Consider the following 18,314-nt stretch of genomic DNA (forward strand, 5'->3'; position numbering starts at 1 on the left):
AACGATTGGCTAGTGATGCAATTATTTACAGATAAAAATATTTAAGAAATTGTGTCAATTTTAGTTATATCCAAGAAAATATATCCAAGAAAGAAAGTCATGGCTTAAGTTGCATTATTTCTATAATTGCAGAGTCCGGTCAAGAAAGCTTTTAGATGACATAGGTACTTGCAAGGTAGGGCAAAGTAAATAAACCTTAATGAGTAGTTAAAAATTTCAATGTTTCTCTATTATTTTATTGGCTTATGCAGAATCAATGGAAGTTACAATCATCACCATTTGTCAAGCTCTCTCCATTTTAAAGCGTAGTTAATGTAAACCTTTTCCCATTCAATCAAAAAGCTAACAAAAAATATATTAGGTTTTGATCTTTAGAGATAATTTGGATAAAGGATCTTTTTAGCCAAAATGACCAAGACAACTATTTCACATGGAGACAGTCCATCATCAACACACCTAAAAGAACCACTTTTTATATCAAAAAATGGGTCGTTCTCCAAGCTACAAGGGGATTAGGTGAATAGCCTACCCCGATTGTCAATAGACACCAAAAGTTAATCATCCATAGCCATATCCAATTACTTTTTACATACTCATTTTTAGCTGCTGGCTGGCATCTATAATAGAGAAGACAATCTACATTTGTCTTATTTTCATCTTTAATTAACTAATGAACAGGATTATTAGACCAATTACATTCTAGGCTTGTGAATCCTCTCTAGCCACTTAATGCTTTGTTTGCATTATTTTAGCTAGTCAATTATTTTTCCAGCTAGTATGTGTACATCCTCTACGTTTTAATTAATACGTATACATTACCCTCACTATTTCAATTCGAGATAGATCCTCAATAAATAGTTGTGTTTCTTAATAATTAAACCTGTGTCCCTCTGGATATGCATGGATGCAGAGAAAGAAAGCCACGCAAAAAAGGGTGCAGCCTGCAGCTATTAACTAAAACTCTCAATGAAGAAATCAATATTAGAAAAAAAAAAAAAAAACACGCGTTCTTGGTCTCACACACGCAATCCCCGCAACGTCTTCACCTTTACAATGCAACCATAGATGTTATATACATGTAGTTTACCTGCAGCTAGCAGCATATATAAATTAAGTAATGGAAGACAAATATATACGCATATATACACCAGCTTATTCAATATCCACACCCAATTAATTAATCCACAGTAAAGTTCAATCAATATTTTGAAAAAAAGCTCTCACGTACAGGAGAGAGGGTAGAAATTCAAGTGCACGCTTCACAAAAACACTAGACGATGAACATGATATATATTAATATATTAATTAGAGTACAAATATGATAAGATATCTTCTAGTAGTAGTTGAAGGCAGAGAGGGTGGTGGCACTTAATTTCCACTATCTACTTCCCCCGGACTCAAGAAGCGAGAACAATTTCAAGGGCATCATCTCAGCACGTCTTCGTAGAGACAACGAAAGCACCTTAAAAATTGCAGAAAAAAAAAGATCAGCACAAAACATCGACGACTTGGTTTACTAAACCCATCATAAAGATCAACATACAAAGGACAAAACACAAAACCAAAAAAATAAAAATAAACACACACCATATAATAATATACGATGGCATATTTGATACCTGTGGTGAAACATTGGTAGCTAATTAAGTAGGAGTGGGATGAGTGACCTTGGGCTTTGGCCTCTTCCTCTTCTTCTCATAGCTAACACCTCTCGCCTTTGCCTGAAAATCGCGAACATCGCGCAGGTAAGTCCTGACGGCGCGTGCGCCGAATGGATTGGTCTCCGGGCGGCCGCCGTTCTCCTCGTAGGCCGCGCGGAGGCGGCCGATGAGGGCGTCGAGGCTGCCCCAGGCCTGTCGGAGCGGGCAGGGACACGGGGCAGGTGGGTTGGGGAGACCGAAGAACGGGCATGGGTGGTTGTGAACCTTAGTCTTCCCGAACTGGTCGAGGTAGTGGAGGAATTCCAGCACGTGCGCGCCGCTGCAAAGGGACAAGGAGAGTGGGGGACGGTGGTTCCTCAAGTACTGGCAGAAGGTGTTCCAGTCCCTTCGCTTTTGGTTCTCGTAGCGGCTCGGAGTAGTAGTGCTCCCGCTATTGTTGCTTCCCGAAGACGGAGACGACACCGCCGCCGTCGTTGGATTCGTGGTTGGCGTCTCCATCTTGTACCTGCTGCTGGGGTTTGAAACAGCGTTTGTTGATTCCGAAACCAAATCCATGGATCTGATATGATCCTCTTTTAAACCCTTGGATCTGCTTTAGATCTTGCTGAGCCTGATGAGATTGGTTTGACTTTGCTACTTTGCTAGTGAAAACTTGTTGTTGTTCTTCCAGGGAATAGGCTAGGGTTTTCTTTTTATAATATATATTTGATATTTGATTTGATTTGAGAGTGATATTAATTAGAAAAATGAAAAGGATATTATATATATTTATTATATCATGCAGGGAAAGAAAGATTGCCTGAGAAAAGTGGGGGTGTTGCTGGAAAGGGAAGACCGAGAAGAGAGCAACCTGGGCAGTGACAGATGAAAGCTAGAACGGTGAGTGGTTTCCATTATTATAGAGAGAGAGAGAGTGTGTGTGTGGTTAGGGTAGGACTTAAGGAAGAATGGTTGCTAAAAAGGATGTTGGTGTAGTGGTAATTGGAATGATTCCTGGGTAAAGCTAAAGGAGGGGATCAGGTATTTGTTTCCAGAAAAGCGCGAGAGACTGAGAGTTATGTAATGTCGTACCGGAAGGGAGAGAGAGAACCGAAGGTTACATGAAGGAGAGGAGGCTGTTGTGCCCAAAGAGGACAAAGTTTGGCAGTATGCAGTGATGATGGTGACCAAAGATGACCAGACATTTCAAATTATCTACATTCCTCACTCTACTTTTCAGCGCGTGACTTACATGTTTTAAGTTTTAACCCTTGACTATCGTATTCTACTCCTTTTTTTTTTCTTTATGGTATGTTTAACGTAAAAAGAAAGAGTATGAAAGGTAAAAAAATCAAAGATTTGAATTGAAATAAGATGTAAAGTGTGATTTTCACATCAATTCACTAATGTAAGACTTTCTATTACTTTCCACTTTTATTTTAATGATATAAATGAAGATTTTTTTTTTTTATATATAAAATGAAGGTAAAACTACTTTTGAAGTTTAAATTTTTTTTTTCTTTAACTATCTTTTTATTATTTTGCATTTATTCTTGAGTTTAATAATACATGTGTATTCACAATGTAAAATAATAATTTTATATTATTATTCAATTATAAATTATTATTTAAATTATTTTAAAATAATTTATTTTAAAAATTAATAAATTTGTCATACATAATATATATTATTATAATGGAATGATTATGTATTTTACATGAATGCGTAGCTCTTTTTATCTTTATTCTTTCTATAACATCGTTTTCACCCTAATCAAAACGTTGTTTGACTAGCATTCTAGTCCATCTTAATTCTTCTTCATCACCTTACTTGAAAATATAGAGGTTGCCGACAATGATGGATATATTAATGAAAAACAATTAATAGTAATCCAGACATAGTAATAGAGATCCAGGATTGTTTTCATTTCATTGTCCTTTGTAACAAAGGTTTGGTATATGCTGGTGGTGGTTCTACGAAGCTAGTTTTAATTTCAACTATTTTCAGCTTTCTTTGTTGTAATAATGGAGAATTTTGAAGCTCTATATGCTATGAGCATCTTGATTAGTTTTGCTGTCCAATGAGCAAGAAAAGGCATGCCATTTTGGATTCTATGATTTGAGGTGGGGATTTTGAAATGTTAATTTACATTTTCTAATTTCAGCTAATGAAAATCAAACTTTTTACATTGTTTCAAACCAAAGGGTTTTTCTGGATCTACGATTGGGATGCAAGAAACTTTTTCAATGTTTGAAGTTTAATGATGTTCAGAAGCACTAGTTCTGACCTCATGAATAATTTGTATCGATACAATTTGTAACTTTGGGGAGTACAAACCAGAAGCGTCGTGGTTCAAGTATGGAATGCAAATGAATGAATGAAGTGTGTCTTGTGCGTGAGAATATTTGCCGTCACGAATTATCGAAAGTTCACTTCACAGAGCAACAACGAATTGAAAGAGCAGAAGAAGGAAAGAAAAATAAGTTTACGAGGGGGATAGAGACTCACGCAAATAAACGACAACAATTCTACTAAATTAAATAAAATAATGATGGATGAATCTCTCTTTATTTTAAACATTCAATCAATTTTTTTTTTTCATTTTTTATTTCTCTTATTTTATCAAATCATAAATCCTATCTTACTTATATTCTTTTTTTTTATTTCTCTCCCTAAGTATTAGATATCATATTAGCTGTTCATCAAATGTTTTTTTAATAAAATAGCATACCTAAAAGCTGTAAAGGTGAAGAGTACTGGTAACAAATAAAAAAACGTAGTACAATTATTAAAAAAATTAAAGTTGAATTAGTTTAAAAGAAGGTTTCTTATTTTTACTTCTTAATTTTATTTTTAATGATAAATGCTATATTATTTTATTTTAAAAAATTGTCTATAAAATAGTAAAAATCATTTTTATATTTACTATTTTCTATATAAAATTTTATCTTTTAGGATCAGAAAATAGAAAACATTTTCTCACGATTTATATAATCTAAAGTGTGCAAAAAAAGTTTAATAATTTTTTATTTAACATGTTTTTTACAGTATATTTAACATGTTATAAAAGCATATAAAAGTAAATAGTACAGAAAAAAAACAGATAAGGCTAAAAAGTATAGTCATACTTTTTGCGTTTTTTTTTTTTATATTTAGATTGCAAAGCTTAATGTTTTTTATAATATTTTTAAAAAAAATATTTTCTTTTTTAATTTTTGTAAAACATTTTTAAGATACATCTATACAAAAATAAATAAAAATTAAAATAAATACATGATACAAAATGTATTGATGAAATAAAAAATTCATTCGCAAAAAATTAGATTTATATGTACATATAAAAAAATATTAATACAATATGTGTGCAAATTCTGAAGTTAATGTTAATAACACTAAATTAGAAATGGTAAACCCTAAACTTTTCACCTTCTATCAATCAATCTAGACAGGAGGGGCAGGGGTGCCGCGGCGATACCAGAAATTTCTCACTCTTCTGTATAATTCGCATATACGGTTCTTTGGGACGGGTTGAAGTGTTTAACCACTTTTAAAATATTGAGATTTATTTTGAAAAAATTAATCATAAATTCATAATAGACGTCAGTTTATTGGAAAAACATTTATAAACAGAGGCACAGTATCATATATATATCTAGCGATCCGTTTAATTAAGGAAGAGATGATGCTTTTTTTTCTTGGTGGAGAGATGATACATTTACTAATACACTCTTTCTAATATTTATTAGAAATTAAAAGATTATAAGTAAAATTAATTAAATATAAAGTGAGACACACAAAGTTTTATGGTTTTCAATAGTTTTTAATTAATGAAAAATATGTTGTTAACATCTCTATCAAGAAAAATGGTACAGGCGGACCTTCATGAGAAAAAATAATTTGAATGAGATGATAAAAAAAATACAAAAGCAAATCTAACAATATAAGAATGACTATAATCTTTTATGTAAGAGTTATTATTTATATAACTGCTTCTTAGCAAGTTATGTATAGTATCATCCAGTGTATAAAAGTTTCCTTCACACACAAAAAAAAAAAAAAAAATCCAATGCATAAACTGTGAATAGTTTTAAATTTTCTCTGTTGTGCTACAATATTAATTATCACTGTGATGAACATTTAAATTTAAAACTTACACTAGCTATATATTTGTAGTGCTATGTTAGTCAATTGATTTTTATATAGATAAACCCTCATTAAGCGATATATTTGCTCAATCATAATTAATCCTACATACTAATACTAGCTAGGTTGTATTAACCAAGGTAATTTGCAGATGCAATTTGATCTGGTTTTGTTTCTTTGTTGACCCAGTAATTAAATGTTCTGTTATGGTAGGTTGAATTTGGTTTATATAAATGGTATAAGTCTTGGCATCTATTGTGTTCCACTTAGGGTAAGAAACAGATCTCCTGCATTAGTAATATCAAAACCTACAAATAGGGGCAGGCCGGCATGGGGGTGATTTTGGGATGTCCAATGTGGTTGTGGTGGGAACCAATAAATAGATAGATCTACGTTTTGTAGTTAGAGTAAACTAGCTTTGCACCTAAAATGGAAAGAATAAAAACATTTAAATACCCATAATATGGTCCCCGCCTTCATACCTGGGAAACAAAGTATGGTATACTCTGTTTCTAATTGTTGCTACATTTGCTTTGAGGGTGGCAAAATTTGTTAGTGCCTCATCTAATCCAAGCAAATACTTTCTCGATTGCTCTCTCAAGAACAATTCCTTCTTATATATGTCGTCAATCTAAAATAAAAAATAAAAAAGATAGTGTGTATAAATGTAATAATAATGTTAATATGTACATATGGTTAAGATGATTGAGATTTGGCGCCAAATTAAAGGTGGCTTCTGAGCGCGTGTAGGATCCAGTTGTTAATATTGATGGAAAATTTAATTAAGGAAACTTAGACAAAGAATTCGGTAAAATGTCTAGCAGGAGGACCACGTGCCCCCAAGAAAGTCATGAAAATGACTCAACTGAAATGAAACCTCAATAAAATTATTATTATTTTTGGAATGAAATTGAATTCATTGCACCGTGGATTAAAAGAAGTTGGTTTAGATACACTAATGACACCATGTACATTGTTCGTCAGTGGGATAAGTGGGACAGGGCAAAATCCCTGGCGGGACCCACTCCATTGTCAAATTGAATACGACATCTCTAGACCCTCCTTCTAATTATCTAATGGATCTGTTATTAAGAAAAAAATTCTAATGGATCATGCTTAATTATAAAACTTAAATTTAATATGTAGAAATTACCACTGTTTAGATTAATGCTATTTTATTTATATTTTTACTTCACTCTTTTATGTTTTTATTATATTACTTATTTTATTTCGCTTTTTTTTTTTTTTATTTTCTCTCATTTTTCTTTATTGTAAAATGTTTTGTAAAAATATCTATTATCAAAATAATATTACTCTTAAATAATGTTGTGCTTATACATGGAGAAAAAATATCTAATGAGAAAGCCTTTCTTTTGCAGCAATGATTTATTATGCGAGTTATACTGCATTCTACAGTTACATCTGATATCCTAAAATCTTTTGTCCACTTCATTGTAGACACAGTCACTAATTGCATTTAAAAAGCTTTTTTTTCAGAGTTAAATAATAGTTACTGAACTAAGTAAAATGGGAATGGAAGGTAAAGTGGTGATCAGTAGACATTTTAGTTTAATTTTTAAATTAAAACATTCTATTATAATAGTGGTATTATAAAATAAATGTCTGATCAGTTTTATCAAAAAACTGGAGAGTTTGATTTTTTTCCATTTTATATATTAATATATGTTTTTTTACAACAATTTTATGTATCAATAGCTAAGATGCCACAATAAGGATGTCAGTGCTGCTCTAATACACCTGACACTATATATGTATTTTTTTTTTGGCAGAGACATTATACATGTATAGGGAAAGGATGAATTGATAACAGGTGAAATTTTCACACTTCTTAATAAATTTATGCAATATGTGAAGTTATTCAATCTAATCGTTGAATAACTGGATATTATCTTTATAATTATGTATATCAAATTTTGCATAATTTAGACATTCATTAATATGTTTAACAATAACATTTACTTAAATTTTAAAAAAAGTAAATAACACATTAAAAGTCAAAACAAAGCACTGCAATGAAATATCAACTAGCCTGTTTAGAACTGTTTTAAGAGGATTTTATATTTCCCGGAATGTTAAATTTGTAAATTAATTAAGCAGATCCGTGTTTAGGACTTCTGGTTGAATGGATAAACGTCTATCAGCGTGTTTGAAGTGTTAGACGTGGAGAGAGGGTCTATGATAAGACGCACACTGTCATGCAGTTTATGAGGAAATTGTTAGGGGTTATTATACATATATAAACTTTTTCTTAAATCTCATTTTCAATCCATTTACATTTTACTTCTTTTTTTTTCTTCTTTCTATTATACCACTTATCATATTTATTATTTTTTTCCCTCTACATTTTTCTTTCTTTCTATGTATCTTTTTTTGCCACTCAAATCCGTCCCAAAACGTAGTTTATATAGTGTTACCCTATTCTCAATGTTTTAAGAAGTTATATGAATAAATTTCGCCAAATATTTTTTACAGACCAACACACCATGCATGCAACCCAATAAAAAAAAATAAACTGGAAGCTAGCTAATGTTAACGCAGTTCTTAAATTTTATTGAAATATTAGTTGAAGTAACTGAAAGAAACAGAACAGAGTTGAGAGTTGGTTCAAACTTAGTCTCTGACAACGTTATGATGACACATTCATCACACGTGAGTGGGATACAGACAATGATTTTTCATACACACAGAACCAAGTCTCGGCATTTTGGGCAATTAAGTAGTGTTAGAGCCCTACCCACAAGTCCCTGCATTTGTTTACCTCAAGAAAGTGACCAAGGAAGAGAGACACCACAAACGGCCACAATCACCAACACCTGAGCCAGGTTAAGGACAGAGGTAAATTGCAGCAAGTGTGAAGTGAAAATGAAAATATGAAAGAAACTTGACGAGCAAAAACAACAAAAACTAGTTCAGATTTCTTCTATACTACTGTCCACAAATTAGCATGATTATAGCCACCACGGGACTCACTTATTCTTTCCCCCACCAAGACAAAGGGGAGAGCTCAAATTAACTCATGCCATTTACATTAAACAGCTAGCACATCATACATATTTGAGATTTACAAAACTTTAATGTGTAATTAGCAGCGTGAATTGAACACGATAATACCAATAAAAATGAAATTGGAAATGTCATTCATTTGTTATCTTAATTGGTTGCATCGCATGCAAGACAAGCAGAAGCATATATAATGTAAGTTGATTAATAATGTATATTTGTCTTAAACCGAATATTGAATCATCACCATATTATGATCTATGTTGTGAAATATATCTTTTCGATGACTAATTTTCAAGTAAAAAGAACGTGAATAATCATTATTAGTGAAATCATTTCTCAAATCACATTTTTTCATTGTAACGTAAAATCTTATTTGAGAGATTTGAGTTTAATTTCACTTGAATTAGATATTAATATATTGTTAAGAATAAATCAATCCCTACCATCCATTGCTCACCCCTAAAAAATACTAAAGACATAAATGGTCATACTATAATTTCTTACATAAACATCAACTTTCATTTTCATTTTATTTTATATTATATGTAAATTAAAATAACTATATTGTTTGGAGCCATTTGACCAGGTATTAGTCAACAAAATTATTTTTAGAACTTTTAATTCATTAAGAGCATTTTTATAATTTTTTCTTAACTTCTTTTTTCTTTCAATCTATTATTTTCATTTTCGTATCTAAATTGAATTTCAATATCTTTTTAAAAGAAATTATTAATAATTAAAAATAACTCTGTATCATAATATGAATTATTCATTATAAGTCTAAAATATAACTTGCATATTCAATTTTTTCTTTATTACAAATTTTAATTATAATATAATTTATATATTAAAAATATCTATTTATTATAAACTTTAGTTGTATAAATTAAAATTTTGTCCTTATATTGCATAGGCTAAAATATTACTCCCTCTGTTCGTTCTTTTTATATAAGAAACAAATTATTTTATTTTTTTTGTCTTAATGATAAGAAATATAGATCTATTTTTAGACTATTAATTGTTAAATTTTTTTATGCTTTGAATTTATTATAAAATATATTAATGAAATGTTACTCATTCTTGATTGTATTTATTGACTTATTTACAAATACTCCCTTAAATTATGTGTAGTGTTATTAAATATTATTATTTTTTAAAAAAATGAAAAAATAGGTTATAGTCCGACATATTGAACGTGTAATTGAATTTTATATTGTTATCTAATGATAAATTTACTTACTTTAATGATAACTTATTTAAAAGTCATGTCAACGATTATTTGTTATCATTGATCCGTTGTAGGTGCATGACTATTAAGCCTATAATTTTATGGGTTTTGTGGCACGAAACCATGATGGGGCTGTACTGGGAGCTGCTAAACGAGTAGTTGAGCCAAGAATCGCAAATGCCCTATGCTATTGATGGACCATTCAGCTAGAAGGGGAATATTGCTAACAGAGAGAAAGCATATAATCCTAGCTTAAATACCACATGACAACAACAATATATGACAAATAAAAAAGTATTAATTAACTTTATAGATATTTTTGGGGTAAATTTAAATTTCTAATATTATTAATTAAAATTCATTAACTTAACTATTTCTATTGATCTTAATAAATTAGTTATTTGTTTTTTATATAAAGGATTGAAGAGAGTATTTATTTATTTTAAATATATCAAATAAGAAGTTATGCACATATATCATGTGAAACATTTCATATTTATGTAACTATATCCTATAGTGTTTTGAGTGGAATTTTCTATAAAAAAATATGAAAAAAATGAATAGTACTTTCGTTTACCATTTGTTCTAAATTTACAAATTAACTAAAAATTAAATATTGATCAAGTAATTAACTTTTGTAAGACTAATTAAATAGTTAGAAATTGAGTCCAATTTAGTAATGTTATGTTTGTGTCATGGATACCACTATTGTCCAAGTTATAGGAATTTTGTCCGGGCATTAATATAATTTATATCTAAGTATCTTTGATAAAGTTTCAGAAAATCATAGGCTACAAGTTATAAAATTGCAGAAATATAAATTTTTTGGAGATCAAAGATATAATATAAAAAAATTGTCTAAATTTGGAAAAAAAAAGAACAATTGTCTAATAAAAGAATATCTAAAACAATTGAAAACATGGGCCCGTCCCTCCTCTGCAATAAGTCCAACAGCTCTTATACAGCATCTGGTCCAAGAAATAATTCTCTCTTTTTTTTTTTTTGTACGTCTCTCCTACTATTATCATTCAACTAATTTCTGAAAAATTTCAGTCTTAGATTATTTTAGTTTGACATTTTCTATACGAATCATAGCGGCAATCAGAACGAAATGGAGTAGTAATACTACTTCTGCTCTGTTTTAGAAAAAGATTACTTCATTTAAATCTCAATAATTCAAGTATATAAACTTATAAAATTATGTAACATATTTTGTATTTAATTTAAGATACATTTTCTTAAAATTAATTTATTTTTTATTCTCAGATTTTTTTAATTATTTTAAATTAGATATATATATATATATATATATATTTATAATTTTATATATTTTAAATTTAACTTGAATTAATTATATATCTTTTTTAAAAAATCATCTATTCTTAAATATATTAGTAATATATATTTGAAATTTTATGCAAATGTAAAAACTCCCATATTAAATATAAAATACTTGTTGGTATAAACTTAACCTTTTTTTTATAACAATATAAAATTAACCGTATATGTATATGTATTACAAACCCGTCACGTCACTGTCTCACATACATGATTTGAGAAGTAAAAAGAATTTATTTGCTACATTTTTGTGAAAAATTTCTGAAATCATCCTATAGTAGTAAGTTTTTTATATTTTAGTTATGAATACTACATCAATTTAATAATGCTAGAGTTACGTGGAAAATGCGGTATGGAGCTATAAAAATAAGAGATTAAGCTCATTTTTTAGCGGGATCAATATCAAATTCACCTAATAATAAAAGATAGGATCTTACTGACAGGGTCCTAAGGAATTAAAAGAAAAAAATTGTCTACTGTTCTTAGTTACTTAACCAATATTTTAAGGCCATTGGTTACCATTTACCTAAAAGATATACTACTAAAAATATATTGCTAACGTTGCACAATATCCTATATTATACATAACATACCTAATAATGGGACAGTAAACAATGAACCAAATTAGTAGGGGAACGACGATGAAAGTCAACATAATTCATAACAGGGAACAACCTCAAAGATGTAAATCCTTGTGTGTTATTTAGGGTACATTTAAGAAAATAAAATGAGCAAAGGCAAATGAAACAGAGAATTCCTTTTTAATGACTAATATGGCAGCAACGTGCCATATTCAAATTCTTCCACTAGTTGCCCATTTCCTTTTGTACTCCTTTAACAGCTACAGCTTGCTGCAACATGTAACAAAAGCAAGTTTCATCTTATATAGTATTCGGTAAAAAAATATATACCAGTCGAAGGAGGAAAAAAATGCATATTGGATACATTGAACAATAAGAGTTTAATTGATTTGTAGTCAACATCACCTGAAAGCATGACAAGGCGTATTGCACATCACTTGCTGATATTTGGTGATGGAGAACAACTCTCATTCTGGAATTAACAGACACTATCATCAGTCTCTTGCTTATAAGCACATTGTCCACAACGTGCAATGGTTATCTAATACGAACAAATTAATTCACATATAGAAAGAGAGAGTAGATAAAAATGGCCAAGCTGCAAGCTACACCAGATTTTGGAGGACATCAATAACATTTTTAGCAAACTTACTCCTATTCCCAAGCCTGACTTAGTGCACCAAAAATGTTAATACACAGCAAATATTTCCTTTTTTATTAAAAAAAATGTATGTAATACATTATATATCATCGTTAATATTGCAAGTTTATCCATTAACTCGGTAATATAAAGAAAATACAATATATACACACAGTCAAAATTGAAAATATGGCAAAATACGAGTGAATTTTAAGCTTAGGGAAAAGGTCCACCTACAAAAATTATTCTAAACTGATGCAAAACAAGATTTCTTCAACATTTGAATAGTTATAACTTATAAGATGGATAAACATTGCCACCTTGACAGAAGACATTATGCTGACAAAAAAAATAAAAAAATAGAAAAGATCAGCATCCTGATTCACTTCTTACGTTTGAACATACAAATAAGGGGAGATACCAGTCAACAAAAACAGCAATTAGTGCATTAAACCTCAGAAAACTAATAGTACTAACTTGACTTCCTTGTAAAGTTTGCAATTATTTCAATTATTTATAACAGACTAAATGTTGTTGAGGGAAAACAAGACCTTGATGAACTCTCTTGCATCACAAGGATACCACGTTCTTCCATGTACTTGCATATCTTTTCTGCTCTAGTCTTTGTACCCTCTTCAATGTCAATAAATACCTAGTATCAGGGAAAGAAAAAACTTAGTTGTTCCTAAATGATATATAAAGAATTGTCATTTATGTTCTTTGCACTTGGTAATGTAGGCTCAATATTGGGACAGGAACTAAGATAACAACGTAATCAAGACAGAGTAATCGTTCAAAACAGAAATAATCAGAGCAATAATGCAGTTTCACTATTCTAAACAAGTTACAGTACACTAAATTCTAAATACTCACCATATTGGTCTCCACAGAACAGGCATCCACTCTCAATCCTTTAACTTCGTTTAATCCATCTGAAATGAAGAGAAAAGTTATAGTAGAAAAAGGTTTGTGAGTTTTAAAAAATTATAATTCCTCGAACAGACCAGGACTCCGCATGGAATCATCTAAAACTGTGTGACAGTTACCAGCCAAAAGTCTAGCTTTCTTGTGGTCACTTTCCAGCTTCCCAACATTTTCCTGCAAGGCAACAAGTGCAGCGGCACAAAGGATGCCAATCTGTCTCATTCCACCTCCTAAGGTTTTCCGGAGTCGTCTAGCCTAAAAAAATATAATAAACTAGACTTCAACATCAGTTGCTCAGGAAGTAACTACCTGCTATTAATTTCCCTGTAAAATTATTGAACTACCTTGGCAATAAAATTTTTGGAACCAACAATAACAGATCCAACTGGAGCACCTATACCTTTAGATAGGCAAACCTAATCATATTTTCAAAGAAATAAAGTCAGTTCGCTTTACTATTACTCAATAGGGTATAGATGTAGCAAGTTTGATTTGAAATAGGTAATAAAATTAGTCCTCTGGAACTTTCTTCAATAAGACAGATAAAAGTAAAACTTCAAATGCCAAGAAGATATACTGAATTGTATCAAAACAGGAAAAGAAAGAGAAAGCGTACGGAAACTGAATCAGCCGCCTGGACAAGCCTATCCACTGGAACACCAAGTGCCTAAAAAACCAAAGTTTTCAGTAATGGATATGTTAGCAGGAAGGAGAAATAAAAAGCAAACAGGAAGCAAAAAACTGGATATATAATTGAAGGCATGATATTATTCTCATACCTCACACTATGACTGAGAAAAAGTAACAAGATTATACTATTACTCGGGAAAATAGGCAGTGAAGAGGTCAGATCATATTTAACTGCTTATGCCACTTCTTACTAAACAAATGTAGAAGTCACATGTAATCATTCAAATGGTAACTAACCTTTTCGTTCAATTTTATTTTACTGTAAATGTTAGATTTCATCTTAGATAAATAGTAGCCACGCACTGAGATAGGATGGCAGAAAGTAAAGTCACAATAGGCTTTTCCACAGGACAACTACTAGCCCGTTTTATATCGTGGGGCATTGGCAACCAACAGATTTCAGTATTCACAATGTTCAATGTAGATATAAGGAACTAAAAGGTGTTTAATCATTATGAGATTTTAGAAGTAGACATTTTTTAAATATTGCAGTTAAAGATGTTCCATTAAGTTGAGTATAAAAGGAGTTCATGTTACCCAGTTCTGTTTTTCTGTTAGACACAGAACCAATAACCAAGATGGTCATTGCCAGCTGATCTGTCTCAAATTATGGTCGTGGTTATACACCCCTGCTGTGTTATTAAACTTAAAATTTCCCCCTAATATTCACACTAGCAAAAATGCTCATGTTGGACATTGAACATTTCATTGCAGTTAACAATGCCAGATCAGGACATGATTCTGCACATTCTATGTTCATTATTATTGGAGATCATTTGCTGTGAGATATTTTTTACACAAAATCAAATGTGCCACTATAAAGCTTTATTATAAATATTTTTAAGAAAGCATAAGTAAAACACAAAATTTCTTACAACTGATGCATTAAAAATACGGGCCCCATCAATGTGAAGCTTCAGTCCATGCTTCTTAGCTAACTCTCCAACTCTGTCTGTATATTCAACTGAGAGGCATCTGCCACCAGAGCTGCATTCAGGTAAAATACGAGTCATAATGTTGCTATAAATTTGAATCAATTAACAACAGGATGGGACTTTTAAAACAAAAGAAAATTTAGCAAATTGCCAGGCCTGAAATCATTCTAGTAGCTGTATGGTAGTCATTACTCATTACCAGCAACAGTAAACGGAACAATGAAGTGAAGTCACTGCATTATGAAAACACAGCCACATTTCTTGATTAACAACACATGGGGTAATCATGCAGTGCTGGAAAAACAAATAAAATGTTCTGCTGTGATCACTGAAGGCTTTGTAATAGGCAGCACTTCTACTCATCAACCAATATACACATTATGAAAAGGTTATACATGTTTATGTGGCATGAAGATCACTATGAGAGCGAGTCTAAGAGAAATGCTGTAAACCAAAAAATATTGCTTACTTTGCATGAGTATTTTCCAAGCAAATAAGCTTGGTGGTTGGATAGAATAGCTCCCCCATTGGGTCCCTGATAGCAGCCTCAATCAAATCAATATCCATGGTTCCATCATCGTTATTTTTCACTTGTCTAGGATGCACTCCCCCAATAGTTGCAATACCTCCATTCTCAAAAATGTTGATATGGCAAGTGTCTCCAAGAATAACTTCACTCCCCCTGACATCACAATGGACAAGTACAGATATAAGGTTCCCCATAGTGCCAGATGGAACAAAAAGAGCTGCGTCCTTGCCCATTGTCTTTGCCATCTCTGTTTCTAAGCGAAACGCAGTTGGATCATAGCCTAGAACATCGTCATCAACTTCAGCACTTGCCATAGCAGCTCTCATTGCTTCGGTTGGCTTTGTAACTGTGTCTGACCGAAGATCCACAATTCTAGTTACCATGTTCTCTTGAACTAAAACAAGCAAAAAGTAAAATAAAAAATAAAAAATAAGTCAATCCCCATTCTCAGTCTCTCATCATTTCCACGAATTTAATTTCAAAAGAATCAAATCACCAATTTTAAACAAACTGATGCTTACAGTGACATTTCTCTGCCACCATTGTTGGACTCAAATTCAATAATTGAGAAGCACTAGCAAATTACCAAGTGACAAAACAAAAAAAAAACAAAAAAAAAAACAAGTTTCCTAAGCCACAAATGATCAGTATTTTCGATTATAACAGCACTATTCACAAAATTCTATGAATAACAAATTACAGACAGAAACACAGGTGTATCAGTAGTAATTTCCACAATCCGCGTTAAATTAATATATAAAAAAAAAATTACAAAATTCCCAAGAATATAGGAGCCGAATTGAACAATTCTAGCAAGAAAAAGCAAGGAAAAAAGAAATGACCGAAACCTTTCCCGCAAAATGAGAGGAGGAATGATGATGTTGAAATAGTCTCCACTCAGAACGAAATTCAAGAAAAAATTACAACAACTACAATAATAATAAAGATATATCACGAAATAGAGCATGACACGAAAGGCTCTTCTCTAAGTCAAATTGTTGTCCAATTTCCTACTTTCAGAAACCAAATATTATAGATATATATTATGAAAAGCTAATTACCTCTCTCTCTCTCTCTCTCTCTCTCGTTAAGAATGAAAAACCACAGTTAAAGACGCTATAGTAACACACGCAATACCTGCAAGGACATTACGCATGCAATGATGCAAGACAACCCACGAAGGCGTGAACTACAGAAATCAAACACTGTTTCGTTCTCCTTATAAAGAATTTTGAACAGTTCTTAGGATAAGGCAAGCCAAGATCAGCAACCAGAAATGTATATACACGCCATTATTACTTGGTTTCAGTGGTTGAGAAAGGAACAACAAACAAAAACGTGATAGTGTGTGATGAAATTTCTGAGGAGATTGTTAATTTACCAGAAGAACCTCCAACAAGATCGCAAGCAAAGCACCCCTAGCAGATTGAGTTGTTTGGAGTGAAAGTGCATGCAGCGCAGGAAACGAAACAAAAGCTTTTATCGTAACGCGAGTGCAGGAAGGACAGTTATATAGGGACCATTTTGTACTTTGTAATTATTCACTACTTTGATTTTTTGAAACCTGATGCTTTCTTACGATCGTGAATGAATATGCCCATCCTTCGGTTTGTCTTTTTTAACTTTTTGAGAGAACGCTCATCTTAGCCATTATTTCAAATTATTATGCATGTTGGCATCCACTCAGCTATATGTACGTAGCTCTCATCTTCCTACTTACTATTAAAATATCAAATCTCATTTGAAATTACAGTGTTAACAACACTTTTTTTTTAACACTCTTTATTATTATTGATAGATAATGTATTAAAATTGTATTGCTAACATTTCTCTTAAAATTTTAATATATATTAAAATATGAGAAACAAATAATACTTGATTTATATTGTAATATAATTTTATAATCATTCCATTCCATTTGTTGTTTTGTATGTTGACTTTTATAATAATTTTTTTAAATTATTTATAATTAAATTAAAATTTAAAATTCAATAAATAATACTCATTTTGTAAAATTGTCAATATACTATTATTAAACTCTTAAAATACTACACTTTGCAATTATACAAATTATATTTTTATCAAAATTATTACTTTTAATGAAAAATAATATATGTGCTGACAATATATAATTTTTTATACAATTATTTAATTACAATTTGCAATGCATGATGATTTTTTTAGCTAAACAATAATTATTTTGGATAAGTGTAATCCAATATTGTTGGTTCCTTTTTAAAGGAGGCAGCTCATTAGCTATATTTATGTGAGTGGGGGCTGTTGGAATGAACACATCTACTTGACTACTTGAGTGTTACCATAAATAATGAAGGTACCAGTCATCTCAAACTCAGATTCCTATCTTTATAGCGACTAGAGAGCAGCCTTTTAGGTTAGGTAAACAATTTTGGCGGCTAAGACATATACTACATTGTAAAACTTTGCGACAGGTATCGTGAAGAAAAATCTAAAGATAAACCTTGGGGGAGACTTAGTGAAGCTAACGTTCCTATTAACCTCAAACAATTTTCAAACACAACAATAGCAATAACTGCAGTTTGAAAAACGTAAATAGTTGTTGGGGACCTTTACATTCACAAGAAATCAATGGACAACGGTAATGAAATAAATACGAAAAATA

The 18,314-nt window shown here is 31.1% G+C and overlaps 2 protein-coding genes across 6 annotated transcripts; both read right to left on the reverse strand.

Annotated features, from left to right (window-relative positions):
* Nucleotides 1-1,273: 1,273 nt before the first annotated feature.
* Nucleotides 1,274-2,810, reverse strand: LOC102663941 (protein LIGHT-DEPENDENT SHORT HYPOCOTYLS 4). Its single transcript, XM_006606387.4, has 2 exons — nucleotides 1,620-2,810; nucleotides 1,274-1,462 (listed from the first exon to the last, which is right to left on the reverse strand). The coding sequence occupies exon 1, from the start codon at nucleotides 2,214-2,216 to the stop codon at nucleotides 1,644-1,646; it is 573 nt and encodes a 190-aa protein (XP_006606450.1). The 5' UTR covers nucleotides 2,217-2,810; the 3' UTR covers nucleotides 1,274-1,462; nucleotides 1,620-1,643.
* Nucleotides 2,811-12,016: 9,206 nt separating this feature from the next.
* Nucleotides 12,017-17,273, reverse strand: LOC100800811 (probable low-specificity L-threonine aldolase 1). 5 transcript variants are annotated; one of them, XM_014772997.3, is made up of 10 exons: nucleotides 16,811-17,273; nucleotides 15,614-16,067; nucleotides 15,085-15,196; nucleotides 14,136-14,186; nucleotides 13,864-13,935; nucleotides 13,600-13,774; nucleotides 13,469-13,527; nucleotides 13,147-13,247; nucleotides 12,361-12,427; nucleotides 12,017-12,225 (listed from the first exon to the last, which is right to left on the reverse strand). In XM_014772997.3, the coding sequence occupies exons 1-10, from the start codon at nucleotides 16,827-16,829 to the stop codon at nucleotides 12,181-12,183; spliced, it is 1,155 nt and encodes a 384-aa protein (XP_014628483.1). In that variant the 5' UTR covers nucleotides 16,830-17,273; the 3' UTR covers nucleotides 12,017-12,180. The 5 variants fall into 5 exon arrangements, with proteins under 5 accessions (XP_014628483.1, XP_014628484.1, XP_040869378.1 ...); XM_014772998.2 differs by having other exon boundaries at nucleotides 17,055-17,270; XM_041013444.1 differs by having other exon boundaries at nucleotides 13,642-13,774; nucleotides 16,811-17,259.
* Nucleotides 17,274-18,314: the final 1,041 nt, after the last annotated feature.

The sequence above is a fragment of the Glycine max genome, chromosome 20 (genome assembly GCF_000004515.6).
Source record: "Glycine max cultivar Williams 82 chromosome 20, Glycine_max_v4.0, whole genome shotgun sequence".
In the NCBI taxonomy this organism is placed as follows: domain Eukaryota; kingdom Viridiplantae; phylum Streptophyta; class Magnoliopsida; order Fabales; family Fabaceae; genus Glycine; species Glycine max.